The 27,395-nt window shown below is 47.9% G+C and overlaps 1 protein-coding gene across 5 annotated transcripts in view; it reads left to right on the top strand.

Annotated features, from left to right (window-relative positions):
• Positions 1–27,395, top strand: part of anks1aa (ankyrin repeat and sterile alpha motif domain containing 1Aa) — a 90,870-nt gene that overhangs the window by 26,674 nt on the left and 36,801 nt on the right. For 4 of the 5 annotated variants that reach the window (XM_029246403.1, XM_029246400.1, XM_029246402.1 and 1 more), the window contains exons 6-15: positions 678–753; positions 1,805–1,906; positions 3,555–3,647; positions 4,010–4,182; positions 5,529–5,591; positions 6,814–6,937; positions 9,583–9,626; positions 11,014–11,128; positions 14,904–15,379; positions 26,483–26,536. In XM_029246403.1, coding sequence (XP_029102236.1) covers positions 678–753; positions 1,805–1,906; positions 3,555–3,647; positions 4,010–4,182; positions 5,529–5,591; positions 6,814–6,937; positions 9,583–9,626; positions 11,014–11,128; positions 14,904–15,379; positions 26,483–26,536 — 1,320 coding nt within the window. The remainder of the gene's footprint in view (positions 1–677; positions 754–1,804; positions 1,907–3,554; positions 3,648–4,009; positions 4,183–5,528; positions 5,592–6,813; positions 6,938–9,582; positions 9,627–11,013; positions 11,129–14,903; positions 15,380–26,482; positions 26,537–27,395) is intronic. The other variant, XM_029246404.1, reaches the window with a different exon arrangement.

Below are 27,395 nucleotides of genomic sequence, written 5' to 3'. Positions count from 1 at the left end.
ATCAGAGAGACCCCATTGGCTTAGGAAGAACCAGCTTGTTTTTTGTGGCGCAGTAGTTCAGGTGGAGTATCTCTTGCGGAGTGAACGATGTACTTATTCCACACGTTCGATGTGTTCTGTGCTCTTTGTAAGCTAGAGCCGTCCGATCCCCCCTGCAGGGCTCCAGGTGGCCAGTCTTGATGCCATCTGCCAGAGCCCCCCATTCCCACTCCCACTGGCAGGAAGTGTGAAAAGCCCTCCCAGGTCCTCCAGCTCTCTCTCCAGCCTCCTTTCAATTAGCATGTGGCTGAGACGTGGAAAATTGGCTCCGCATCTGACTTCGCCGCCGAATAATTGACTCTGGCGAAGCGTAGGCTTCGTGGTGCGATTGACTCCCCAGAGCATGGCTCGCTGCCCCCCCTGCCCACCGCGTCTGGGTGTCTGTGCGTGTATCTCCGACTCACAGGCTCTGCTGTGCCCCTGAAGGAGGAACCCTGCATCACTGGAACTGTTACAGAAAGCAAATGAAATCAGTGCTCCTTCTCTCTCTGGTGTGTGTGTTTGGGGGAGGGGGTGCAAGGGCAGACAGGGCATTACCTAGTGTGTGTGTGTGCGCGTGTGTGTGCACGTGCGTGCCTGTCCGTCCGCATGCAGCGAGAGTGCAGCACGTGAAAGGTCCTCTCTTCTGTGCCTTCCAGACGGAGAACGGCAGCGCCCTGCACGAGGCAGCCCTTTTCGGCAAGACGGAAGTGGTGCAGAAGCTGCTGAGCTCAGGTGGGAGCCTTACACCACTTCCCCCATGTCACTTCCTCCCTCTCCATGCTCTTCCCGCTCGGTTCCCATCTCCATGCGCTGCTTCTCGTCCAGGTTTCCCTAAACAGCTGGTGCTTCATCGTGATCCTTGGACGTTTATATGTATTCATTCAGCAGGCGCTCTTCTCCAAAGCCATCTAAAACTTGCCCATTGACAGCAGGTGGCATAGTGGTTAGAACTGCCGCCTTGCACTCAAAGGACCCGACTCCCGCTGTAGTGCCTCTCATCAAGGCATTTAAGCTGAATTGCTCCAGTAAAAATTACCCAGCTATGTAAATGATAGTAAATGGCTTAATACTGTATCTTGTGTTAAAGAAAAGCATAAGTACAGTTATAACAGTAATGATAATTATGATGATGAATCTGTTATTTACAGTAAAGATGTACATTAGTTTTCTGCACATAGTTAATATTGTAATATAAATAAAATTAATAATTAGTGCGTTTTATTTTCTTAAATGTTCCCGTGAATCTTTGTTTCATGTTTACTTTGTTGTTGTTGTGCTGAATGACGGCTCTGAACCCATAATCAGGGATGGGAGTTGAGTTCCCGGTAATCACCCGCTTTAGTCTGAACGTATGCATGAGCAGTTGTTCTGTCAGAGTAGGTTTGAATTCACTCAAGGGTGTGAGGAGTTTGTGTGTTCTCTTCACGTTCGGAACCCAAAAACATGCGCGGAGGGCGGCATCGGCGCACCGCTTCGGTGCCGGTCAAATTCTGATCGACAGCATTTACCTTTACTTTAAAGGTTAATAACCTTTTATATGTTTCGAGTGGACAAGGTGATCGTGACAGATTGTGACGTAAACTTGTGTATATTAGAAGATATTTGTGTATTTACGTATCTGGCGGGGTGGGTCTGAATCAGATATGTTTTGAGACCCTCCTTGAATACTGAGAGCGGCTCAGCGCTCCAGTGTGTATCCGTGGCCCTTGTGCAGCGGCATCAAAGTGATGCACCGCTGTGGCTCCAGCGGGTTTACACAGCTTCTCCTCCTGCCGTTTCCCAGGGATCAACGTCAACATGGTGGACAAGAAAGGCCTGACGGCGCTGGACGTTGTCAAGGACATGCCATCTCAGAAGAGCCGTCAGATCGCCGCGCTCATCCAGGGTAGGTTTCCGTTCCTCCCCGAACACCACGCTCTTTTCCGCCGGCCCGCTATTCGGAAAGTCTGCTGAGCGATGTCAGAGTTCTGTAAAATGTGGAAATCGTGAGGTTGCGTTGCACTTCTTGGAAGGTCCGTCCAGTGTTTGGTCCAGCCTGTGATCTTTGACTTGGTGTAACCAGGTCAGGTTTTGTCTGCTCCTCCACCCGTCAGTTTGATTTCTAGACATTCCCTGCTCCTCCTTGTCGCTCCGAACCCAAGGCTCTGGTCCACCTCGGTCCTCCCTCTTGGAGTTCCCTTATTATCCAAAATGAATATGCTGCAAATGCACTTATTACTAAATAAATGAATGCACTGCAAAAAAGCTGTTTTTGAAGGTGCTATTTGAAATTAATATTTAGCTGTAATTTTTATGATTAGAAATAGGTTGCAAATGCAATCTTTAAATGTCAATATATATGGTTTGCCCCTAAAGACTACCACCAACGTTTTTATTTTTGTTGAATTTTTATCCCATGCAGCCTGAACAGTGTGTTATGCCATAAGTTATCTCTCAAAATAAAGATATAAGGTACACCATATGATTTGAACCTGTAGCCACTCGGTCAGAAATAAGGGTTTTCCGAGCTGTGATTTTATACTCATTTCCCTTTAGAGTATAATATGTCCACCCGTTTTTAGAAAAAAAGCACAGAAGTGTACACTGGGTCAAAGTCTGTTCGTAACTTTATTTGCTTATAAATCCAAACAATCTGTCACAGTCAATGAAAGCTTAATACAGACTTTCCTTGATTTATTCATGGGTTAAGAGTATAAAAATCTTAGAAAAAAGCTATAATTATTTCAAAGTTAATCACTTACACTTCTTATTTACTCCGTCTTCATCATCTACTTATCTTATGCAGCGTTGCAGTGCTCCAGAGCCTATAACTCGAAACATAAGGCATGAGGCAAAGAACACTACAGATGAGCTCAGCATTGGTCAACATCTCTTTATCATATGTACAGTCAATAAAAGCATCTGTTAGGCATTTTTAGTGACTTCCTACTGCAGTTAATGTAAAAGGTATTTAACATGACTGAGAATAAAATGCTTTCCCCAAAAACTCAGATTCAGTGCCTATTGATGACTGATTTGCGCATTCCGATAAACGCATGCAGTGTCCGTTACCCTGTTTCCGCCGACAGCATTTGCAGGCCACATAGGGGCAGGGGCAGTGAGTCTTGTGGACCCCAGGTGAGTGAATCTAGTTCCACTCTCCTGTTGCCTTTGGGTGCTCTTTACTGCCAACGAATAGCTTGCAGGTTGAATTTACCCCACAGCAAAAAAAAAATTAAAAAAAAAAAAAATTGAAAATGAATTTTGGACATCCTTAAATTTGTAGCTTAAACATTTGAACCATGAGACCTTGAATTTTGGTGAAGATTTGGTAATGATTTCAAATTTGAACGCTTTTCAGCTTTTAATTGTGCACTTGGGGCAGCAAGGGACCTCATGGTTTAAAAATTGAATTTGAAACTTTCGCAATCGAAATATGGCAAGAGAGAACATTCACTGCGCGACTGTCCGCTGATTCGATGTCAGGAAGTTTTTCTGTATATTTGGGGAGGGGGTTGGGAACTGGACTTGACCGCTGTGCTCTTCTCCCATAGGTCACATGACAGGAAAAATCCATGACATGACACTCCCCCCTCCTCCTCCCCCTCCCCCACAGTGTCAGGACAATCTGAGCCCCATGAGGAGAGGTGAGTGCGTGTGAACCCCCGCCCCAGTTCGATGCCCCCGGTAGATTCCCCCTCCTCTGCAACCTAAACTCTGAGCTCTTTGTGGCGATGTAGTTCTGATAGCCTTCACCTTCTCAAAGAAATGGGTCTGAATCCCCCGTCCTGCGGCAGTACCCTTGATGATGGGCCTAACCCTAAATCGATGCAGTAAAATCTGATCTGCCGCCTTTGAGAAAACCATGAAGTACATAATATTTATAAGCAATAATGCAAGAGTTTCTTGGTGCTGCCCCAGGGTACCCCACATAGGACTGAGACCCACTGGGCCCCAGCTGACTCTTTCATGGATCAGCACACATCCATCACCCCTGTGTGTTTTCCAGGTGATGCGGACCCACGAGCCATTGAGCGGGCACCAGGGCTGCCTTTGGCCCCCGAAGAAGAGAGTCCATATGAGGCGCTGTTCGAGGCCACGTCCTGCCACTCCCTGGACAGCTTGGCCAGCGGGAAGTCCTCAGACCGAGACTCAGGCCGGCCTGACAGCGAGGCAGGCAAGGTGGGTAAAGCAACACACAAAACATATATCTCATGTACAGCTGCCTGCACCGAGTATGTATTTGTGTGTGTGTGTGTGTCTTTCCACAGTCCCTAAGGGTACTGTAGTGTCATGACTGCCTTGTGTATCAGCCCTCTGCTTCTCCACCAGAGGGAGGTGTAGGGATTTAAGACACTTCTGTCTCTGATCCACCTGCGATCATTCGGCTGCTTTCCGATACGACTCGCACCTTATTTCATCCCTGTACAAGTTAGGATTTACTTTAAATTTTCCCATGTGAGTCTGCGATTAGTGCTCGCAGTAAGCGTTGTGCTAATGGACCCTCTACTTTAAAGGCATAAAAAGATTTAAAAGCTCCTTTAAGGGTGAAAACAGGTGCTGATTTTGCTCCAGTCTCCAGACGTTTAGAGAGAATATAAATTTATTGGCCATCAGCTGACCTGTAATTATGCTGTAAGTATTATTGGTGAATGGCCCACATTGCGTATGGGTCCTTTTCTTATGCTCCTTTTTGGAGGGGGGGTGTTGGACAATTCTTTGAAACGTAAGTATGACGCCTAGAGTGAGGAGGTGATGGGGCAAATTGCCAAGCTCAATTACATTTACTCATTTAGCAGATCCTTCTCTCCAAAGTGGCTTAATACTGTTAAGCTACTTAGAATGATTTACCCATGTGTGCAGGTGGGTCATTTTTTACTGTCTCAATTTAGGGTTAAATCCCTTGATCAACGGTACTACAACAGGTGCAGTTCAAATCCATGTCCTCCTAGTACAAAGGCAACAGCTCTAACCACTACGCCCCCTGCTGCCTTTACATTTAACATGTTCATACAGTTTACAGTTGAATATTATATCAAAGTAATTTTAGGGCAGTTTGCGGTGCTGCTGGGTGCTGTTGCGTGGTCCTTCCTCCTGGTGGCGATATGTGGTGGAATGAAGGTTTCAGGACCTTTCCCTGGGGAGCCTGTATTTGTTCCACTCCACCACTAGCGCAGCTGATCTGTCTAATGAAATAATCATCAAGGCCTCAATAAGAGCAAAGGGTTTCACTTATGGTTGAACAGAAAGTTCTGGGAAGTGCTGCTCTAGGGAGCAGTCAGAAGTATTGCCGGGAACTGTACTGTGTTGACGTTTTACCTTGTTTACCATTCCTGTTAGCCTGGCCCTGCCTTAAATACAGTGATGGGCCTGCAGCATCATGGGCTTGTGTGATGGGTGATGTTGTTGCCGTGGCGCTCCCTTGAACCTGTCGTTTGCATCGTGTCACAAAAGGCTGTTTAGCCAGTCGACCGCAGCGCGGGTGCGGTACCGCAGGGTTACCGCGTTGACGAGCCTTTCTGTTACAGAAGGAGCGCCCGATGCAGGCCTCGCGCCCCCTGCCCGAACGCGAGGAGGACGTCAGCTCCGAGGTACAGCCGTGGGCTTCCCGGGTACCGATGGCGTGTAAATATGCATGTGACCTGGTTGTAGATATTCGTACGCGGCACTGCAGTGTACCCATCACCTAAGAAGGCTTTGTGAGCGTAGACCCCAGTCACGATGGAAACGGGCCGCGATTCACAGCGCGCTGACCCACTTTGCCCGGATGCCTCCTGGGCCTCGTAAATGGGCCGTATTGGTCACGGTGGCCACGGGGACCGACCTAGTAGGCGACGTGGACAGAGCAGCTCGGGGACCCTTGAGTGAGATGTCGGCCCTCTCGACTTTGACCCCGGATCGCATTCCAGCCCATCCACGTGCCACGATGTTTCCGTGTGATCGATTCGCTCGTGCAAATGGAGTGTGTGTTCTTACAGTTGGGTTTAGCCAGGCTCTGCGTGCGTGCCCGCGTGCATGCCTGCGTGCGCACTTGTGTGTCCGGAAGCCGTCTTTCCCCACTTTCTTCCCTCAAGCAATCAGAATGCTGAACCATAAATGATCACTCAACCACTCAGCGAAAGCAATGAACAGTATTGTTTTTTCATAAACATTATTATTTTGATCACATCCTCCACTACATTTATACTCAAATCACATGGCATCAATACTTAGTGATTTATACATGTGGTAAAAGTATCTGCAGCCTTTTCTGAGAGCCTCAGGCTATATATTTGTGTATAGCCATATTTGGATATATAATTTTATAGTTAGTGCTACACTAAGTGCTGTGAAAAAGGATCTTTGTCACTTATAACAGTGTATGAAGGAAGCCTGAGGGAGAAAACATGACACCGCGACAGTGTTGTTTTTATGTCATTTCCTAGGTCTGGAAGGCGATGGAATGTGTGATCAGTAGTGTGTGTTTGTGTGTGTGAACCGTGGTTGTTGGGCGGTCGAGCCGACGTACGACATGCCTGGAGCCGTTTGAGCTACGTTGATTCTGCTGCATGTCTTGACTATAGTGAAATGAGAGCAAGTGCTTGGGAATCAGGTTGTGTGTATGCGTGTGTGTGCGTGCACGCTTGCAACTTGGTATGAACTTTCCACATGCGGAGTGCAAGTACTTGGGGCTTCGCAATGTTGCTCTCTAGTTGGACTGAGCGGCAGCGCTGAGTTGGTGTTGCCGAGGCCCGGGAGTGACGGTTGCACCTCCGCCCAGCCTGGGGCAGTGGGACGCAATGCCATTTATCTCCCCCCACCCCCCTCCCGCAGGCCCTGTACACGAACAGCAGCGTGGAGGAGCGGGCTGAGGTGCCGGAGGAAGAGGAAGACCACACCTATGAGCTGCTGGTGACTGCGCAGACGAAGCAGTGCGGCCCGGCGCGGCCAGCTGTGGGTACGCGGCGCCACCCCTGGAGCAAAGCTAAACGTATATACAGCTCGTCTGCTCGGGACCCGCTCTCGGAATTATCAGACAGTCCGGAGCTTCACGGAACTTTTTTTTTTTTTTTTTTTTTTTTTGTTGTTTTAAATACATTTGTCATAATTTTAAAAAAAAAAGAAAAAAGGGTTTTAAAAATGAAGAAAAAAAAAATCACCAGCCAAAGCCCAGTGTAGAGGTGTAACGTTGCAGTACCTAATAACCAATTACTATACAAATGTGTACTCATGTCTTATATTAAGATTGCCATGTAATTGTTTTTATAAAAGTCACAGAAAGGGATGCATCATAGGGATATGTGTGTGTATGTACAGAATATATGTAATGTACACTGCTGTTTGAAAGTGTGTGAACCCCTTGTGTCCTTCGGTTTTACCACAAAATGGTTATTTAATGACAACTAGTGTTTCTCATGTGACACAATAGGTGTGTAAAAACCAATTCCATATGTAGCTTTAGAGGAAATCATGTTTAGTAGAAATATGCATGTAGGGCAGGTGTAAAAAATGAGAACCTCGGGTGTTATTGGATAAACCGAGTAGGTAAGTAGAAGCAGGTGTGTGAATCTCTCTCTCACACTCACACACACACTCTGTCTGAAACTGCTTGTCCCAAGCGGGGGTCGCGGCGAGCCAGAGCCTAGCCCGGCAACACAAGGAACAAGACTGGAGGGGGAGGGGACGCACCCAGGACGGGACGCCAGTCCATCACAAGGCACCCCAAGCGGGACTCGAACCCCAGACCCACCGGAGAGCAGGACCCGGTCAAACCTGCTGCGCCGCTGCTCTCCCCAGTGTGTGAATCGTAATACTTTATTCATTTGATATGTTAATTTTAATATTTTAAACAAGACACTCCTGAAGGGTTCACATACTTTCAAGCAACCCTGTGTGTGTGTGTAATATAGAAGTATGAATGAATGAATGAATGAATATGCTGAGTAATTGCATTGGTGTGAAACTGGGGAGTGTGTTCCAGGCAGGCGTGCTCTGGGTCAGGTTGAGCCGCGGGTCCTTCAGTAGCCTAATCCGTTTAGCCATGCAGCTGATCAATAGCTACTTCCAGCCCCCCTTTAGTGAAGGTGGGGGGTAGTTCAGCGTTTCCAGAGTGCGGCAAACGAGGCCCTTTGTAGCCGTCGGGGAGCCTTGCGCTTGGCACTCTGACCCCTCATTCTTAACTGGATTACAAGCGTGTCAGCGGGAGGTGGCTGGGGTTGGGGGTGGGGCGTGAGAGGCAGCTGGGGGTGGCGGGGCGGCCCCCTTTCTCCAGCCGCTCTCAAAAATTTGTTTGGCATTTGTGGTTGCGGTGAGCTTCTTTTTGTCTCCCGCAGACAGCTACGTGGGCGCTTAAGGGTCGGACCCATTCTGAACCCGGACAGGGAGTATTGTGAGCAGCGTTTAATTAGCCGGGGTTGTTTCTCATTAGGGCGTACGGCCTCGGTCCGGCGGTTTCGCGCAGCCCCCTTGAATGGCACACCGTTTAATTGGATTAAAGGGGATTTAATTGGCTGCCTGTTGCCGTCTTCTGTTAATACAGACGTTTCAGACAGAAATTCCCAGGGCTCTTTTACCCCCTGCGCTGCTTTCTACCGCCAATGGCCCTGCTGGGCCCCGAATGAATGAGAGAGCAGCTCCGCACATCCCTGCGTTTGGTTTCTCTGCTTGAACAGGCTCCTTTGCTCCAAGTTGGAGAGTTAGAGGGCTGTTATTCTAGGGAAACCGGGTCCTGAGTCCTTTGTCCGTACTGATCCAGGCCACTCTCAGAGGGGGGGAATCATTGATGTTGCTGCAGGGTGAAAACATTTCTTTTCTTCATGTAGCTGACACAATTCTCCAGAGCACCTTACAATGTTAAGCTACTTACTTGTTTACCCATTTATACAGCTGGGTAATTTTACTGGAGCAATTTAGGGTAAGTACCTTGCTCAAGGGTACTACAGCCAGAGGTGGGGATCAAACCTGCAACCTTTGGGTCTAAAGGCAGCAGTACTAACCACTGCACTACCAGCTGTGCAACTCAAATCTAGCTCAGCCTGTGTAGTATTTGCATGTTCTATCCTTGCTTGTGTGCTCTGGTTTCTTCCCACAGTCCAGTGTGCTAAACATTTGATGACGATGATTATGATGATGCCAATAATAATACAACCACCTGTTGAGCTGAGAGCAGTCGCTCGCAGTCTGTTGCTGGGTTGCATTCCCACAGTCCCTCCCGCTCACATTAAACACGTGATTTACACATTAAACCTCGATCGCGTCCACATTCCACGTTCCCACGCCTGACCTTCCCTCCTCATCCCAGAATTCATGCATCCGTAGGCTGGGTGAGCACAGTCTGCTCCTGAATTCCAAGTTTTTTAGGTCATTTAACTTTTAGATTTCAATAAGTAGGTGCGGTCGATTGCTCAGCATCTGCCTTAACGCATCATTGACCGCAAGGTTGCTCACCTGAACACCAGTGCTTCCGCAGTTATTTATTGGCAGATGCAGTTTTACGCACGCACACACATCAGATGTTTTGCACCAGTTTTGCAGCTCTGGGTCGGAGTGTGATGTGGACACTCTTGCTCATACTCACACCGGGATCTTTGTTGTTCTTTGCAGATAATGATGGTGTCACCTTGTCTTCCAACAGCCTACTACCTCAGGTAATACCGGAGTATACCGTGTCCGTTCCGATGAGTCGGTTCAGGAATGAATGTCATTAGAATTCCCCCCCCCCCCGTTTGAAATATTTTCCTTAGTCTCCCCTGCACAGCTTTCACATGCAAATATTTTTGTTTCTTCTTAGCTTCCCCTGTGAAGGTTTCAATATTTTTATTAAGATTATTATTATTATTTATTAACGGTGTTATAAGTTGTCATAACATTTATATATACTTTTTAACTCAAATTTTTGTTTATTTTTAATATTTTTATACATTCTTGGCTCTATGCTGCACAGGGTGCTATGGCTCTTACCATGGTTGTTCTCAGATGTACTTTGCCCGGTATGGGAAGGAGCCCAAGAGCAGCCTTACACAACTGAGGTCATTCTGCCCCCTGCGGGGTGGTAACATTGTTCAATAAAAGCAGCAGGTGGTGCAGTGGTTAAAACTGCTGCCTTTGGACGCGAAGGACCCAGTTTCATATCCCGCCTCTAGCTGTAGTACCCTCGAGCAAGGTACTTATCATAAATTGCTCCAGTAAAAATGGTGCAGCTGTAAAAAATGGGTAAATTGGTGTAAGTAGCTTGGCAATGTAAGTCACTGGCGAAGTGGAGTTAAAAGCAGCTGATACCATGATGATGTTTATTTCTTCTGTAAGATCTCAGACATACACTCACTCACTCACTCATAGATGTGTGTTTTAGACATCAGACCCCGGGCTTTATACCACCCACGCTGCCTGTCACAGTCAGCCTATGTCCCCGTTGACACGACTCCTTCCCACTGACTTCTCGTCCATGTTTCCCTGTCATTATGGCCCTCGTGCTGTTCGGTCCCCTTTCCCAGCGCTCTTCCCTGCGATGCTCTGTCCTCACCTCCGCGCCCTTCGAATGGCTTTCGGCACATTCTCCCCACTGTCCTGAACGAGTGGTCTTAATATTCTGCTTTTATCCAGAACTTTCTCCCACCCATTACCCCTACCCGACCCTAACCTCCCGTCCCGTCATCTCCACACACGCACAGTGCCATTTCACTTCTGCTGCTCTTCATTTCATTACTCCTCCTGTGGTCGTCATTTTCATAGTAGCAGCTGCAAGTGCATCACATGTCGGTCAGTTATAAAGTGATGGTGCTCCCGATGTCCCGGGCGTCCCGGGCAGTGACTGTGTCCACGGTGATGCGAGGCAACGCCCACCCGGACTAATGGAAATCATCAGTCAAAGGCGTTGTTCATCAGAGACTGGAGTGTCAGAACCAATTAATGGTGTTTAACTGTGTGCAGCTGTGAGCCCTGGACTGGTCTTGTGACGTTCTCTGTGGGATTAATGCGTGCAGGTTATTGATCCTCTGATCTTTATTTTGTCCTCTCTAATTCCTGGCACAACAGCAGCGGAAGCCAACTCCGTCCAGTGACCCCCGACCCCCAGGGCAGCCTAGCAACACCCTGCAGCCCCCAGATCCGGCATTTGGGCCCGCTCGGGCTGGATTCCGTGCTGCAGGGGGTGAGTGTTTGGTACAGTGCTCTAGCGTATTGTCTCTCTCTCTCTCTGTGTGTGTGTGTGTGTGTGTGTGTGTGTGTGTGTAAGTAATTGACATATTTGCTGCTTCTCCTTCGGTGACAGTGAGGTATCTAGGACCGCTGGAGCTCTTTGCAAGTACAGGTTTTAATCCACACAGACCTCTCAGTACTGTGAGCTTTACTTTGGGAATGAAGCAGTATAGTACATTATGCACTTAGTTGATGCTTTTTTCCCCCCCAAAGTGACTTAGCGTTAAGCTAAATACGATGATTTACCTATTTGTATAGCTGGCTAGTTCTTACCCGGTATCAATTCAGGGTTATTACCATGCTCAGTTATGCTACGAGAGGAGTGTGGGATTCGGACCTGGGTCCTCTGAGTGCAAGGTGATGGCTCGTATACAGTCAGAGAGTCAACCACACACACAGTGGTGGCAGCTGCACGCAGCCCCCCTCTTCAGTGTTTATTTAAGCAGAAGAGTATCTCACTTCATTCCGTTTCCATTTAAAAGCAGCTTGCTGACAGCCCCATGCTGAGGCCAGTTGGCGTCTGCCCACTCCTTCCCCCTGTGACCTGAGAGCGGGGTAACTGCTGTGTGGTTGCCTTGTGGGTATGTGTGGCACGAGGGCTGAGCTGGGACCAATCCACTGCGCCCCACACGCACAGACACCCACCCACTCGGGCCATGCAACTCGCACACCAAGATTAGGTGCCAGTGCTGTCATATCCCAGCAGCCTGACCTTGGCATGATTTATGCCAGAAGATCAAATGTCAGCTTTCCTCCAAACTCTCCTTATGCGCTCTTCCCTCTATTTACAGAAAAAATGTACTAATTTCTGACATAAGTTCAGTCAGACCCAGGTTCGAATCCCACTTCTTTCCTGTAGCACCCTTGATCAAGGTACTTGTAAATGGTTAAATTTGCAATAAGGAACTCAACTGTAGAAGTCACACAGTATCAGCTAAATAAACTAATAATGTTGGTATTATAATAATAACATTAATAATAATGAAGTAATGTTGAATCCACCATTTCAGAAAGAGCTGAGCTGTGGCCACCCAGGCATCTGGCAGTAGGGGTGTGGGCGATCGGAGGCGCTCATGGAGGATGGACAGCGTGAGCACATTAGCGTTGAGTTAGCGTATGAGCTGTGTGTGTGAACTGGGGCAGTTAAGCCCTTTTGCACTGGGTTGGGGTGGAGTGTACTTGGCTGGGTGGGCGAGATGGGGGCGGCCGTTCTTCCCGTCTGTGGAACGGAAGGGTGTGCTGCATCCTTGATGAGGCGAGCCTTTAAAATGCTGGATGGACTCTTTTATTACAGTTTAATGAAATTGCTCTCAGGCTATCTGACCTTGATGTTGGTCGCCGGGGACGGATTTTATGTTTGAGACGGTGCGTTCCAGGAAAAACACCGTATAAACACTTAATTAATTAAATGTGTGCAAGGGACCCAGACACCGGTACAGTTGCTCAGTGCATTGGGACCTGAAGGCATCGCACTCAGACTGGCTGCCTTGCACTGAGAATGAGGACTGTTACACTGGGGTGGGTGCAAGCCTGGGTACCGTTTTGCACGCCTTCAACAGCACCAGTACCCTGATGACAAGAATTGGCTTCAGGCTGCCAAAGTCGAGCCCCGATCATTGTCAGCAGGCTTGTGGATTGCGATTATTAACTTGTATTTTGTAGCTCACACCTTTACCCAAAGTGACTTATAATTCTGGATGGCACTATTTTTTTAAATTTTTTTTTTTAAAACACATCTTATACCCATCCTCGCACCATGAACAAGGTAACACAGTGCAGACGCTGGGGAAGAAGTACAGTCTTCACACAGAGCCCACGTCTGAAGCCAAAGCTCAGGAGCCGTGTGGGACCGGTGCTACGCATCTGTCATGTCGCCGTGCCACCGTGCTGCCCCATGACCAAGCAGACTCACTGGCACTGACCCTGCTTAGATTGTCCCTCTTGGGCAGAGTGCGCGGATACTATTTATTGTGCGGCCCATTTTAGTGGTCACATAAAGTTTGAGGCACTTCACACTCGGCTGAAGAAGCTTTAACCCAGTGATCAGCCGCTCCTGCGCCTTCTCACGTGACCACCTCCTACCTCGCTGTAAGCAACCATGTTCGCAGACAGTGTGCAGTGTGCACTTCAACAGGAGAAATCATTAAACAGGAAAGATGGTTGGTCTGGCAATGGATACATGGTGTGAATGTGATGATGGACAGGTAGGTGGACGAATGGGTGAATGGATAGGTAGGTGGATGTATGGGTAGACAGGTGGACGGATGGGTAGGGGGACGAATGGGTGGATTGATGGGTAGGTAGATGATTGGGTTGGCAGATGGATAGGTAGATACATGGACATGTACAGTATGTTTAGATGGATGGCAATGAGTTGTTAGGTGGACAGCAGGTAGATGAATCAGTAGATGGTTGGGTAGGTGGATGAATCAGTGGATAAACTGCTGGAAGGACGGGTAGATGGACACGGCGGATGGATAAGCAGATAAATAGGTTCACATATGGGTGGACAGATGGATGGTAGGTGGATGGTTGAATTGTTCACTCAGAACTTTATCAATCCCAAAGGACATTACAGAGGTCAGCATAATGGTTAGGGGAGTGCCATGTGCCATCTTTGCAGGTTTCGCAGCACCATCCCAAGGAGGTCCTGGGGCGGTGTTGCCGTGGAGCCCCCTGCTCCAGCTCCATCAACACCTCCTCTTTCCGTCCTCGCTGAAGGACGAGCGAAAGCAAACACGGTGACGAGGGGTCACGCACCTCTCGTCACGCGGCTGTCCCAGTTTCCCTGTCACAAAACACCACGATGCCCTCTTGGGCGCTGTGCGAGGTCTGTCTCCACACACACACACACACACACACACACACACACACACGCTCAGATAAGAGGCTAAATGTGTTTGCAGCATAATCGCCAGCCCTGTCATATAATATAAGACTAGCACTCAGATGCAGAGGAGCCTGTGTTGGAGTGTGGAGGAGAGGGACTTGGGCTTCCACCGTCCCTCTGCGGATGCATGGCAGTAGATCAGCTGAGAAGGAGCTCCCGGGACAGCGGTAAAAGGATTGGATGGAGCAGGGAGGGAATCCGGGATGCTATTAGGTCTAATGGCGAGGCGGTTCTCTGGTCCTGGTGAAAATCCTCCCTGGCAGCCACTTTAGTGCAGTTTGTGGTGAGTCGTTGCTGGTTGAGACTCTTTGCTGGGAGAGGGGTGAACAAACCACTTTGGGGAAAGGGAAGGGCTGGTGTTTTTATTCTCAGTCTGGAGAACGCGGGACCTGAGAAAGTGTGTGCCGTGTGTGTCCGAGCTGCACGTGCTTCTGGGGGTTTTCTTGACCCCCTCCCCAAGTTTGGTGTCCATTTCAACCCGCTCGACTTTCCTGTAGGGAATCCTTACTGCTGCATAACTTCCTTGGAACCTGACCTTATAAAGACGGCTGTTAGTCGATTGGGAGGGACGGGGAGAGAGAGAGAGAGAGAGAGAGAAAGGGAGGGAGGGAGGAGAATCGGCACACAGCAGCCCAGAGACTCTGTAAACGCTATTGGGAAGCTCCTCTTCTTCTACAGCACATCACAATTTTGTTTCCTGCTGTTCAGGATCTTTTTCTGTCCGCCATCTGTGAGTGATTAGTCTATTTCCCTTTGCCCTTCCCTGCCTCCCCTATATGCGATGCGGCCATCACAATCCCATTCTCTTTTCTTTTCTTTTCTCGCCCCCCCCCCCCAGATTGCGGCCTGGGTGCTGGGGTCCCGGAGCAATTCACGGGGCTCCTGCACGGATCTTCGCCAGTCTTCGAGTCCAGAGAAGAGGCCTTCAAGGTGTCGGGCGCAGCCAAGGGGAGCCCAGGTCAGGAGAAGCGAGCCATGGATGCGCCTCTCCAGCCACCCCCTGCCCAGCCAGCGCCAGCCATAGCGACCCACCTTCCAGACCCCAAGGCCATTTATGCCACCGTGGTGCACGTGCGGCCCGAAGCTCGCCAGCCACCCGGCGCTGCGGCCGCAGCTCCCCCTGCTGGTAGGATGCGTCCGCCAGGGGATCTCAAACTTGCCCGCAGTCTTTCCAAGTCGGACTCGGACCTCCTTGTGTCGCCGCCCGGTGAGGAGGAAGGTGGACTAAGCGGCCGCAGTGAGTCCGTCTCCAACTGCAGCGCTAGCAAGAAGCGGCTGGAGAAGTCGCCGTCGTTCGCCTCCGAATGGGATGAGGTAAGAACCTCGCGTGACTTTCGCTGATGGCAGACGTGGCATTCGGCAACAGGGCAGAGCGTAGATTATGCCTCTGAGAAAGGTGGGCTGGTCTCCACTCTACAGGCTTGCAGGTAGCCTCCTCGGAAAGAGGAAGGGAAGGGGCGGGAAGTGGAGGCTGGTGACAGTTTAAACCACCGCTGCGGACTCGTGCTTCATCAAAGACAACACGCATGCGTGTGCAGGGAGAGATCAGCCTGAGGCATTACCATGACAGCAGCCGCAAACGCTTCACTGCACCGGTCACATTCACTGACATCTTGTGTGCCCCCCCGTCACATCAGAGTAGTGGTGGAGGATGGTTGTCTTAACCGGACCGGTGCTTTTCGTGCTTTTTACCCAATCCTGCCCCCAGCTAGTTTGGCGCAGTCAGTAGTGTACCCACCTGGCTTGGGATTGGTCCTGGTCTGTCTGTCACTCCACTTTAGCCTCTTAGCCCCTTGTCCTCTGCCTTCAGCCAATTTGGTTCCCGAGATTTTACTTAATCGCTGACTTTGTTGAGGAAGCAGGTTTCCCTTCACATTAAAAGCTCCCTGCCCTAGAAAGAGAGCTCTGATCATGGTGCTGCTCCCTAGTTTTCCTGCTCCAGTGGCACTTCATGCCCACAATGTCTGTGTTGGGTATTTATAAAGCCACCTGAACACAGCTGGATGGGTGGATGGACAGACGATGGATGGATGGATGGCTTCGCTGAGGGAAACTGCACAGGGCTGCAGCAACACATATACTATGTTTGTTTTGCCAACAACTGTAACAGGAGGACACTGGTGAGACATATGAATAAATAATGATGCAGAGGTAATCAGTAGTGTAAAAAATGGACAGATAAGTAAAGAAAGGTTAAAACAGATGGAACCACTCAGCCAATAAGAGGTCGGTGCCACTGCGATAGGACACGTTATAGAACCTGTAGGCTGTTGGCAGAAATGACCACAGGTGGTGCTCCTTGGACCAGCACAGTTGAACCAGTCTCTTGCCCGAGGTGCTCCTCTGTTTGGCTAGGGTGGTGTGTTCAGGTTGAATCACGATTGGGTGATGGTTAGGAGCTTCCTCAGTTTTACGGACTCGTTTTAGAACCCACCTCAGGCTGAACAGAGCAAAAAGCCCGTGCAGGTACGTCCCATCACCGTGAGTCGGGTAGCTAAGAGTCCAGATGTTACTTGTATTGCTCTGTGGAAACAAGGAAATGATCAATATAATGTTGTGTGTACTAATGTGCAGGAGAAAGTGTTTGCTTGCATAATTCTGCCACTGCGGTGAAAGTGTCCAGTTTTTAAATTTACGCAAGTGTTGCGGTGCCGCCATGCTCCCGTTCAAGCTTTTCTCAGGATGATCGTTCTCGAAACGATCTGCTTACACCCAACCTGGAGATATCTGGAAAAGAGGCCACATGCACCTGCAGGAAACATCCGGGAAGGTGTTTGGTTGGAGATCTAGGGCAGGGACAGTGCAGCGGTAACAGATAAGCTCTCCTTGTGGCCTAACCAGACTCCCTCCCTGGCTTTAATGCCTTCCTTACGGGATGCCAGAGGAAGCTGCAGAGCATCCTCCGTGTCATGGGACAGTGTCTTCATGTGGGGGGGCTGTGGGAATGCTCATGAAGGTAAAGGGTCTGGAAGAGGGGGTCACCTCCATTATGCTGAAGATGAAGCATCGTGTATCTAGCAGTGTAAGTCACCTTGGTGAATAAGGTGTGTGGGCTAGTAACACTACATAGTATCCTCTGTAAGTCGCTTTGGACAAAAGCATCTGCAAAGTGAATAAATGTAAGTGTAAATGTAGACCTTAACCACTGTGCTTTGGATTAGCCAACCGCAAGCCCCCCTGTGGATTCATTCAGTTTCAGTTAGTGTATTGCAGTGCTGCAGTTTCACAAATCATTCCAAGAGGTGTTGCACATGCCAGTCGGTCTCTGTTTATTTTTACTTGCTTTTTTAGTATTGAAATAGGACATTAAAATGGGCAGCTCAAACCAGGCCTTGTTCCCTGGGTGGTGGTTGTGCATCAGGCCATTTGGCCTTGAGCTAAAGGCCTCTGCAGTGCTACGATGGGAAGGCTGAGTACAGGGCAGAGATTGTTTCCTTTGGGAGCTGATGAGAGGCCAGTAGAGTTCACATCGTGTCACCAAATGACAGTCCGCTGTGATCACCCCTGTTTCCATGGTCTTCAACAAGCCACCATTACCCCACGCTGTAGGTTTGGATCTCCCTGCTGTGGTCCAAGGGTCTTCCCTGACCGGCATGCTGGGTATTGTCTGCAGGTTCACTGTTCAATGTGACTGGAGACATTTCCTTGATACACCATACAATAATGCACACACTGGCTCAGTTGGGACCTGAAATCTATAATGTGATAATTTTCTATAAATCCAACGTCACTTTAACGACTAAGTCACAGTGAGTACAAGCTTAATAATATAGATATCCCTCAATTAAAATACTTTAAGACTTTCATTTTTATTAATGTTTACATTTATTCACTTAGCATATGCTTTTCTCCAAAGCGACTTCCAATGAACTCTATGTAGTATTACCAGCCCACACACCTTATTCACCACGGTGACTTACACTGCTAGATACACTACTTACACTGGGCCACTCATCCATACATCAGTGGAACACACTCTCTCTGTCACTCACACACTATGGGGGAACCTGAACAGCATGTCTTTGGAGTGTGGGAGGAAACCAGAGCACCGAGGGGAAACCCATACAGACATGGGGTGAACATGCAAACTCCACACAGACTGAGCGGGGATCGAACCCACGTTCTTGCACACCACCCAGGCGCTGTGAGACAGCAGCGCTACTCACTGTGCCACCGTGCTGCTTAACGTTGAGGTTCAAATTAGAAAACTTTTAAGATGCTTGAAAACACCTTGACTCTCATTGACTGCTGGTTGTTGACAGATTCATCCCCTAAACTTGTGCAGCTTTTGTCATTTTGTTATTGATCACCAACACTTATGAACACCAGACACGAGCTGTAAACAGTTGAATTGAATGAAGGTGTTCTCGCACCCTGTACCGTTTGGGTTCACGTTTATTCATACTGGTCAACTGGGCGTCTAAATGCAGGTCATGTTCGCTCTCAGTTTTACTGAGAAATATTAGAGAATTGATTAGCGAAGAAAAGTCAATTAAAAATTGACTAAACCATATCACGAGGAACCAGAGTGCTTTTATAAGTTAAGCTTTATGGTAATAAGCTGCATTTCAAAATTAAATCACGTTCAAAGTGGTTCTATACAATACGATTCCGTTTTTAAATATGTAGATTTTTAGCTGTGGCTGTCCTCTCAAATTAGGAGTAACCGAAAGCTCTTATTTTACAGTACTGTATTTGGAGATGCGTGACTGTATCCCTTCATCTGCCCCAAATATCGCACCCTGATACCCGCTTTAAGGATGGACACTGGTAAATTCTTGGTTTTGCTCTGATTTGTGGGTATGAGTGGGGAGAGAGAGAATGAGTGTACAGTATGCTGCTGTGTCGTCATTCCCTGAACGCAGGCCAGGTAACCCTCCCTCCTGAATAATTTATTCTACAGGCTCAGGTATCGCTGTGAATGGAACCCGACTCACAGTGGCTTCGGAGAGATTGTGTCTGAAGCCTAAAATTAGCCCGGTTTCCGGAAAGGTCTCCTTAGAGTGTGGGTCACCTAAAGTGTTCCTGCTCCATACAGTTTCTCTTACACACACAGAGACTAAAGGCAATTTAGAGTCACCAGTTTACCTGAGATACATCTTTGGATTGTGGGAGGAATCCCACACAGGGGGAACATGTAAACTGGTCGCACGCTGAGTGGGGATCGAACCCATGTCGAATGGCATAGTCCAAGGGCTGTGATGCATCAGTGCTACCTGCTGCGATGCTGTGCCGGCCCAGCTAGAAGAAGCGACAGGCGCGTCGATCCCCACAGACCACCCAATTGCCGCTTTTCCTCACCTGAGGAGCTGACATGTGGTGACGGAGCGAACCGAAGTCCCCCCGGCGCTGCTTCAGCCTTCCCGTGTGAGGGAGCAACTGAAAGGAATGGTTTCAGGGCTCGAAACAAGTCACGAGCTGCGAGGCAGGCAGCTGCCGAGATGACGAGACCGGCCCCAGCAGGCTTCGGGAGAGGAGAGCCGCAGCCCCCTACGCTGAGAGCGCGTGATCGCTTGGGTCAGTGTCCGCCTGCCAGGGCGACCCCATCGCTCCACCTTTAGAAAGGGTACGAGGGTGACGGAGACCTCAGATCTTAAGTCCGAATCCCCCGGCTCTTAGATTTGCACGTTGCCTTTCCTAACTGTCTTTTTTTTTTTTTTTTTATTTCTGTTATTGTTATTATTTATTCCTCAGCTTTACATTATTGATGTGTGTCTGCAGGGCAGCTGCTGCACTTGTTTACTGCATGGCGTTGCAATATTCATGCGTCTAACCGCGGTGCCGCCGTTAGCGCTTGCTCCTTCGTTACCTGGCATTTGTAACACGCTGTCAGAGCGAGGCATGCTGGGTATGAGGGACCGGATTTCCACACTTGAGGAGGGAGCAGGTGAGAGTGTGATTGGGGCGATCCCAAGATGCTGCTGTGTGTGCCGCTCGCTCGTGTTCTGCCTTAAGCAGCCTTTCCGTACTCATGTATTGCTTTTTACAAATCACCGCACTTCCAGACTCTTGGGGGGTTTCCAAGAGCCTTGTGATGAAAATATAAAAACACAAAATACCCCCATTTTCTTTAATATTAACAGTTCCAAATGTAAGGTGGTTGCATTTGATTTATGGTGTGATCAATTAATGTTGAACTATTATACCCTCAAAAAATGGAGCTTATCATTCTGGACAAGGAAGAAGCTGACCAATTAAAGGTTAGTCCCATGAAGTAAAGAAATTTTTTTTCCTCATTTGAGCAAGAGTATATCTGTCAAAATGAAAACAGTTATACCCGTCACATTTTTCATAGAGAGCGCAAACTGCTGTCGGTAGATGTTACGATCCATACGTCACGACGGTAGGTGTTATGATCCATATGTCATCTATCCTGCGTTCTATGAGCGATGAACATCGGTGCATCAAGTGGAAGGCAACAGACTAGGTTTACTTAAGTCACATGTCTGCAGCCATGTCTCTCAATGTAATGCACAGATTGTATTTTTGCTGAGATGTACGTCGCTTTGAACAAAAGTGTCTGCTAAATGAATTAAAAAAAAGAAGAAAGAAAAAAAGAAAAGGTTAAGAAGTACATTAGAAGGTTGCTCATGACGAAAGCTGACCAAACCTGGATGTCTGCTCTAAGGCGTGAGATGAAGAACAGCTCTGTTTACTTGTCCATATCAGTTGCCACCCAGGTCTTATGAAGTGACTTTGTTGACTTACTGTGCATGAACATGTGCAGCGTTTGCCATATGGTTACTGATCCCTAGCACTCTCAAACCAGCTGAGACAGCTGGTAGGGTAGTGGTTACAGCTGCTGCCTATGGACCCACCGGTTGCAGGTTTGAATCTCACTTCCAGCTGTAGTACCCTTGAGTAATGGAGTTGGTCTAAATTGCTCCAGTAAAATTACCCAGCTGTATAAATGGGTAAATAATTGTAAGTAATTTTCAGAACCGCTTGTCCCTTACGGGGTCACGGGGAACCGGGTTGTAAGTAATTGAACACTGTAAATTGCTTTGGAAGAAAGCATCAGCTAAATGGGAAAAAATGTACATGTTGTTTGGGTGTGTTTTACTGCCAACTATTGGTGGGCCGTGGAAATGCAGGTGACATTTGTTCTGCGACAAATTTTTTAAAGTAAATAAGTGACGAAAATACAATTAAAAATAAACGCCTGTCTTCAGAAATTCATAACTCGAGCATTCAGAACAAGTGAACACAGTGTATATACTGATCAAAATCTGCAATGAGTCTGGTCAGACATTTTTTTGTTGCCACGGAATGCGCCCACCCCCTCGACAAATCGGGGAAGGGTAAAACGCACTTTCCTTTATAACAAAAGGCTTTTGCAAAATCAGCACTGTGATGGAGTTTAGGTCTTTGCCACTAGACTTTCAGTTTGTGACATTTCGGAATACTTCCCTGCCTCTCGGGTTCAAGTACAGCTGAACCTGGTGTCCTATTAAAGCAGTGTTTGGCAGGGAGCTGGAGGCAAGTGATTAATTATGAGCTGCAAAGTTATTGGGAAATGTCCTGTCTGGAAGATTCGCTGAATTGTATTACTCTTTGCAAATTTGCTGCAGGTGTAGCTATTCATTATATTCTGGTCACTGTGTATGTGTGTGAGAGATGCTGTCCCTTCCTGCGTGTTCTTTGCACAAGGCCCATCATGGTACAATAGTGATGCTCTTCTTGATATAAGTTTGTCAAATATGAAGGCATGTGATGCTTGCAGGCTGTGGCGTAGCTCTTCACAGTGGTGGCCTTGCAAACCCTCCCGATCCTGGAGCCGCTGCCCTGATTTAATAACCTAGCAGCTGCCTAGACGTATCCTCCCATGGATTATCCTTGCTCTCGCATTGAGACCCCGCATTTCGAAATCCTCGGCACGTGCATTTGAAAAGCGGCACCGGAGTGCCGAAAAGTAGTTTGTCACGCCGGCTCTACATCGTTTTATGATTATTTATTTCTTTTTTCTGCCTTTTTAAAAGTTTCTCCGTGAAGCCTTCGTCATGGCCGTCTTGCCTTGGCTGGTTGGCCCCGAGGATGCTATGCACAGTGTGTGACAGTGTGTGGGTGAGGGATCTCAGGACACCACAGGGCCTTTGATTGTCCCCTGTTGACTCTTTCTGTCCACCCCCATTTTAAAGCGCGCGCACACAGACAGACACACACACACACACACACACACACACACACACACACTCCCCTCTGCTGTCTCAGGCTGTGGAGATTTGAATTGCATGAGGCCCAAAGTGGATAAAAAGCCGGCTCATGACTTGCTAATGCGGACCCCCGTTGCGATGCCGGGCCCCGGCCGGACTGACGACCCTGCGCTGGGGGGTGGGTGTACGGGGGTGCGCCTCCGTGGGCCGGCCAGCGCTGAATGGCACGGAGGAACATGGGGACGAAAAGCCCCACAAGGCTCTGTGCTCCACAGCGCAAAGAGCTCAGCTCTGGCCTCTTCGCCCCCGAACACGGTGCTGGCGCGATGGCTGCCCCGAGACCCGCCTTCGTGAGTATCCACTACAGCATATGCGGGCAACACACAGACGACTGAGACTTTGCACAGTACACCGGTGTACATTGTGCGCTTGTAATTTGAATCAAATGAAATTTCATAACATATTAAAAAAGGAATATGCATATTGATGACTGAACTTCCACACGCAGGTGAACTTGCGGAGCGGATTCTCGGACGGCGAGTCACGGCTCCGCACTTGTCACTCGGTGATATATCGCTGGGCATCTCTCTCGCTCGCGCTCTCCGTCCCTCTTGTCTCCTCTGTTTTCGTCCTCTGGGTTGCGTCTCATTTTTCCTCCCTTTCTGAGCCCCGTGTGTCCGCTGCTGGCTACAGTGCAGTTTCATCCAGGGAACACGGAGACAGAGAGGTTCAGAGAAAACAGATTGTTCATCCTCTGTGGGCTGCGGGGGCTTCTGATCGCATAGAGTCTCGGCATATTTTCGGATACTGCGTTTCTGATTTTCTTTGAGAAAGTTAAATGAGGGTTTCAGAATTCCTGATAAGTGCGCTGTATTTAAATGAAATGAACTGACACTCCTGATCCTAGTTCTGTTTCATTAAAATAGCGGTAATAGTGTGTGTGTGTGTGTGTGTGTGTGTGTGTGTGTGTGCGTGCGCGCATACACCATCCCCCTCCACTGGAATGCCTCCTGTCCATGTGATGCTGGCCATTGGCACCCCTCTCTTTTGTCTGCTCCGGGGGTTTTGGCACCCATTGCCGGAGGCTGCCTGCTCGCCATTGTGCCGCCCGCTTTTCAGGCACGCATCTTTGGCTTGGTGACCCCGGGTGCGCCAGCAGACCGCGACCCGGCCATTGTCCTCCTCGAAGCGCCGTAATGGAGGAATCCCTCGGTACGGATCGGGATTAAATCTATTCAGCTGCCAGACACGCTCGCTGTCAATGGACTTCGAGATGAACCTTCTTTGCTGGTTCGGTTCAGTCTGAGATTTGCTAAGACTCATGTTTTGTTGATCTGTGTGGGGGGGGTGTTTGTGCTCATCGCTCACAATTTGGGGCAGGATGCTGATGTTACGCTGGAGCGTGGCCACGTTACTAGGTGTGCATGTGTGGCTAGTGTGAAAGCTTATTATTTTAAGTGCTTTCGCACTCTCACTAGGGGTATGAGACGGGATTAATTCAACTGGCTTCCACCATGCTAACAGCTCCTATCTGGTGTTTTCTGGTGGTGTTGATCAATAAGAAGAAAATGAACATTTTAAGTTTGTCGGGTAAGTAGGCCAATAACTGACATTAAATAGGAGTTTGCAGAGACGAGGTGTTTTTGTCTTTTTAAATCGCTTTTACGGTGTATGTTTTTAAATTCATTGTTGCTGTATCCGTGACTTTTACAGAACCTACTAAGCAAACTGAACTAGTCTTTATTATGCTTTTCTTAAGTGTGTGGATAATAAAGCAAACTGAAAGTGGCTAGCTGCTGACTAATGTTGCACGTGTTGTTTCAAGTTAATAAAAGATAATAAATTGAAAATCCTACAACAGACTGGCATCCCATCCATGGCGCTCCCTACCTCACACCCTGTCTTTCTAGGATTGGCTCTAGAATACAGCAGCCACCCACAGGATGAGCAGCGGATGCGAGTCGAATGCAAGTTTTTAGTTCATTATCGTTTTATCTAAAGTTTTTACAGAAACTGGCCCTTGAATAAATCAGTTGCGGTCTGTATTACTAAGCTTTCATTGATTGTCACGCAGTGGCTGCATTTAAGAACAAATCAAATTACAACCAGATTTCTTATTGCAATTGTGTTCATAAGTTGAGGACCAAGCGTACACAACTGGAAATTCATTAGCTGCTATGGACCTTCGGAGGGTTAAAATAAGATTAGCTCCGTTTTTTTTTTTTTTGTATAAAGGGAAAGTGATAAAGCTGTGTGAACCCTGCCTGAAAGATATTCCAGTCACTCTCGCTTCCTGCAGCTTTTCCTTCTCCTAAAAAATTTGTTTTGCGATGGATAACATTTAGCCTTAGTTACGGTCCCTTTAGTGTTTCTAATTTTCTAAGCTTTAATGTTTATTCTTGCTTGAGTCTACCCCAGGGAATGAACAGCGACAGATCTGTCTTTCCAAAGCCCTAGCAACACATTCATGTTTCGGGGGAAGCCACGTTGCGGAGCAGGTCACAGACGACCCTGTTGCTGGCCGTGGAAATCCGCACGGTCCCCGGCACACGATTGCCAGGGCTGCAGCACTTGTGCCTTTCGTAACGAAGCTTAGCAAGGCGCCAAGTTGCCGTGGCACCGAGCCTGACCGTTTACTCTTTTGCATATGCTCACGTTTCCTGTATTTATTAGTTCAGTGCGGATGTGACGGTGCCGTGTAGTCAGAGAACACGGATTAGTTTGCAGAATTTAAATCTCCTCGAGTGTGAATTATTACTGTTATTTTTATTACTATTATAATACACTCAGTGCACATTGCTGCTGTGGAGGGAGCTCACTTGAAGATTCATCAGTGCTTTAATGCTGACCGTGCCACTTCACTTCAGACCATTTTGGAACCACTGCGTACTTCAGTGAGCTGAGGTCAGTTGCGTTTCCTTAAGGTGTAGTTACAGGTTCCCTCCTGGGTTTTGTACCAGCAGTGAATCTTTAGGTGAGGAACTCAGATGAGTGGGTATTTATTCTATTTTCTTCATTTATCTGGTGCTTTTCTCAGAAGTGACTTAATTTTTACTGCTTATAGTTATTGGGTCATTTTCACTGGAGCAATTTCGGGTAACTGCCTTCATCAAGGGTACTAAAGCAAGAGGTGGGATTTAAACCCATGTCCTCAGTGACTGTACTGGATTGGCTGATCAGGTCCAATGCTCAGCCTAATTAATTGTGCTGCTATTTGACGCAACAGCACCACAGTGAGCCCCCCTCCACCCAATCCAGTGGCACTTTAGACTGTTTGACAGTTTTGTACAGTATCGTACCAGTGACGCATAGTCCAGCTTGTTGATTGGAGACAAAGGATGGGTTGTAGGTTGTGAGTCAGCTACGCTGGAGCCATCGAGCTTGGTCTCCTCAGTAGTCTTGACCGGTCCTCCATCCACTTGATTTAGTCTCTGCAGTAAACGAGTTCCTGCTTTTGGGATGCCTCCCACCCCCTACTATTTACACTGAGGTTGCAGCCTTTGGGGCTGGCTGGGGTTCCCGGGTGAGGGAGAAGCATAATGACAATAAAATGAGAGGAAAACCTGAGGTCCATGCCCCACCCCCACCCCCAAGGTCTCCTCTCCACCTCACTGCTTTCCTGGTCCTCCACATTTTGCCTTATTCTTCCACGGTTGACACTACCCCATCATAACCCTCTAACATTGAGTCCGTCTTCAGAAATTCCTGCCTGCAATGCACAGTTCTCTTCTGTGGTGTGTTGTGAGGTGCTACTTGATACTTTAAAAAAAATTTGACAGGTTAATAAATGTGTGGCCTTTAATCACTGTCAATAATGCACTCAAACTGTATATGTAGTATACTGTATGTCTAGACAAAAAGTGGGTAAAAATTGATGTACTTGGTTGGATCTAATAGATTTACAGTGATATCACGTTGCTGCAGAAAATTTGGTTTTGGTGTTTTCACACTGTCACCCTTTCATATTTTTGAAGCCTCCTGTGTCAAAAACTGCCAGGGCCGTTCCTCTGAGACTTCTCTGTATATTCAGTATATTTGATGCATCTGTGGCCCGAGAACCCACAACTTCACTGCTGCACTTCCATGAGATTTCTTTTCGTGGTGCTTTCTAGATCATTCTGTCTAACTCCCTGTTCTCCTGAGACTGGTTACCTGGTGTGTAATCCCCTGGACGTGGTTCATCAAGGACCAGTAGATGGTTGTTGTGGTTGTGGAATGTTTTTTGGTGCAAAAAAAAAAAAAAAAAAACCCAATTCTTTTACAGCAAACACAGAGGTATCAGTCCACCCAGCGACGGAGACCTAAGTCGGTCCAGAGCGTAAGATGACCTTTTCACGTGTTGTTTCCACTGTCTTGTCTGTCTGTCTATTTATTTATTTATATTTTTTAACTGATTTTTGGTGAATGAAGTGAAGCTTTGGAGATATGGGACGTAGTGGGTGGTGGGTTGGAAACGTTGGTCCTGTAAAGAGTTCTGGGTGGAGGGTGTCCTTTGCTGCTGCTGCTTGAATTTCTCTATTTGTGATGGGCCTCTTTTACCTTCTTTACCCTACTTGCCTCTGTCTGCATTTGAGGTTTGCACACCCCTTCCATTTGAGCTGGCTGCTGGTGCAGGGCATCTGGGACAAAGGTTCGATAAACAGTAGGACAAGTCTTTTCAGCTGCTGCTTTTGTGTCGGGTAGACATATACAGGTACAGTACCAGCTACAAGTGTGAGCACACCTGGGCAACACCTGTATGGGATGAACTTCACAGAAGAGTGAAAGCAAAGCACCACACGGGTACTAAAAATGTAAAAAAAAAAAGGAATAAAAAGCTGGTATAACAGGTAGCCCGTTATAGCTGAATGCAACAGTTTTTACTGGCCTTGACTTCTCCAAGAGATGCCTATGGCAGACTGCTCCATAAAAGTTGCTCAAAGTTACAACAAGGCATATTCTTGGAAAGTCACGATTTTACCTTAGGGGTATAAATGGGGCGATTTTTCTCTTGCTTTATTAAATCTGAAAGCAGAAAAAAAGGAAGATCTCTCTTCCCCAAAGTCCGTTATGGGCATCTCATTTGGTGGGTGCAGTGAGAAATGCCATGCTGACCTTAAGCAACAAAATAAAATTAACATAATGCTTATGCTGAGTGTTTTAATGTGGTCTCGCAGAAAAGTCTTCTGATCTTCTAG

The sequence above is a fragment of the Scleropages formosus genome, chromosome 19 (genome assembly GCF_900964775.1).
Source record: "Scleropages formosus chromosome 19, fSclFor1.1, whole genome shotgun sequence".
Classification (NCBI taxonomy): domain Eukaryota; kingdom Metazoa; phylum Chordata; class Actinopteri; order Osteoglossiformes; family Osteoglossidae; genus Scleropages; species Scleropages formosus.
The sequence above is the reverse complement of the archived record's forward strand: the minus strand, read 5'-3'. Positions and strand labels throughout refer to the sequence as shown.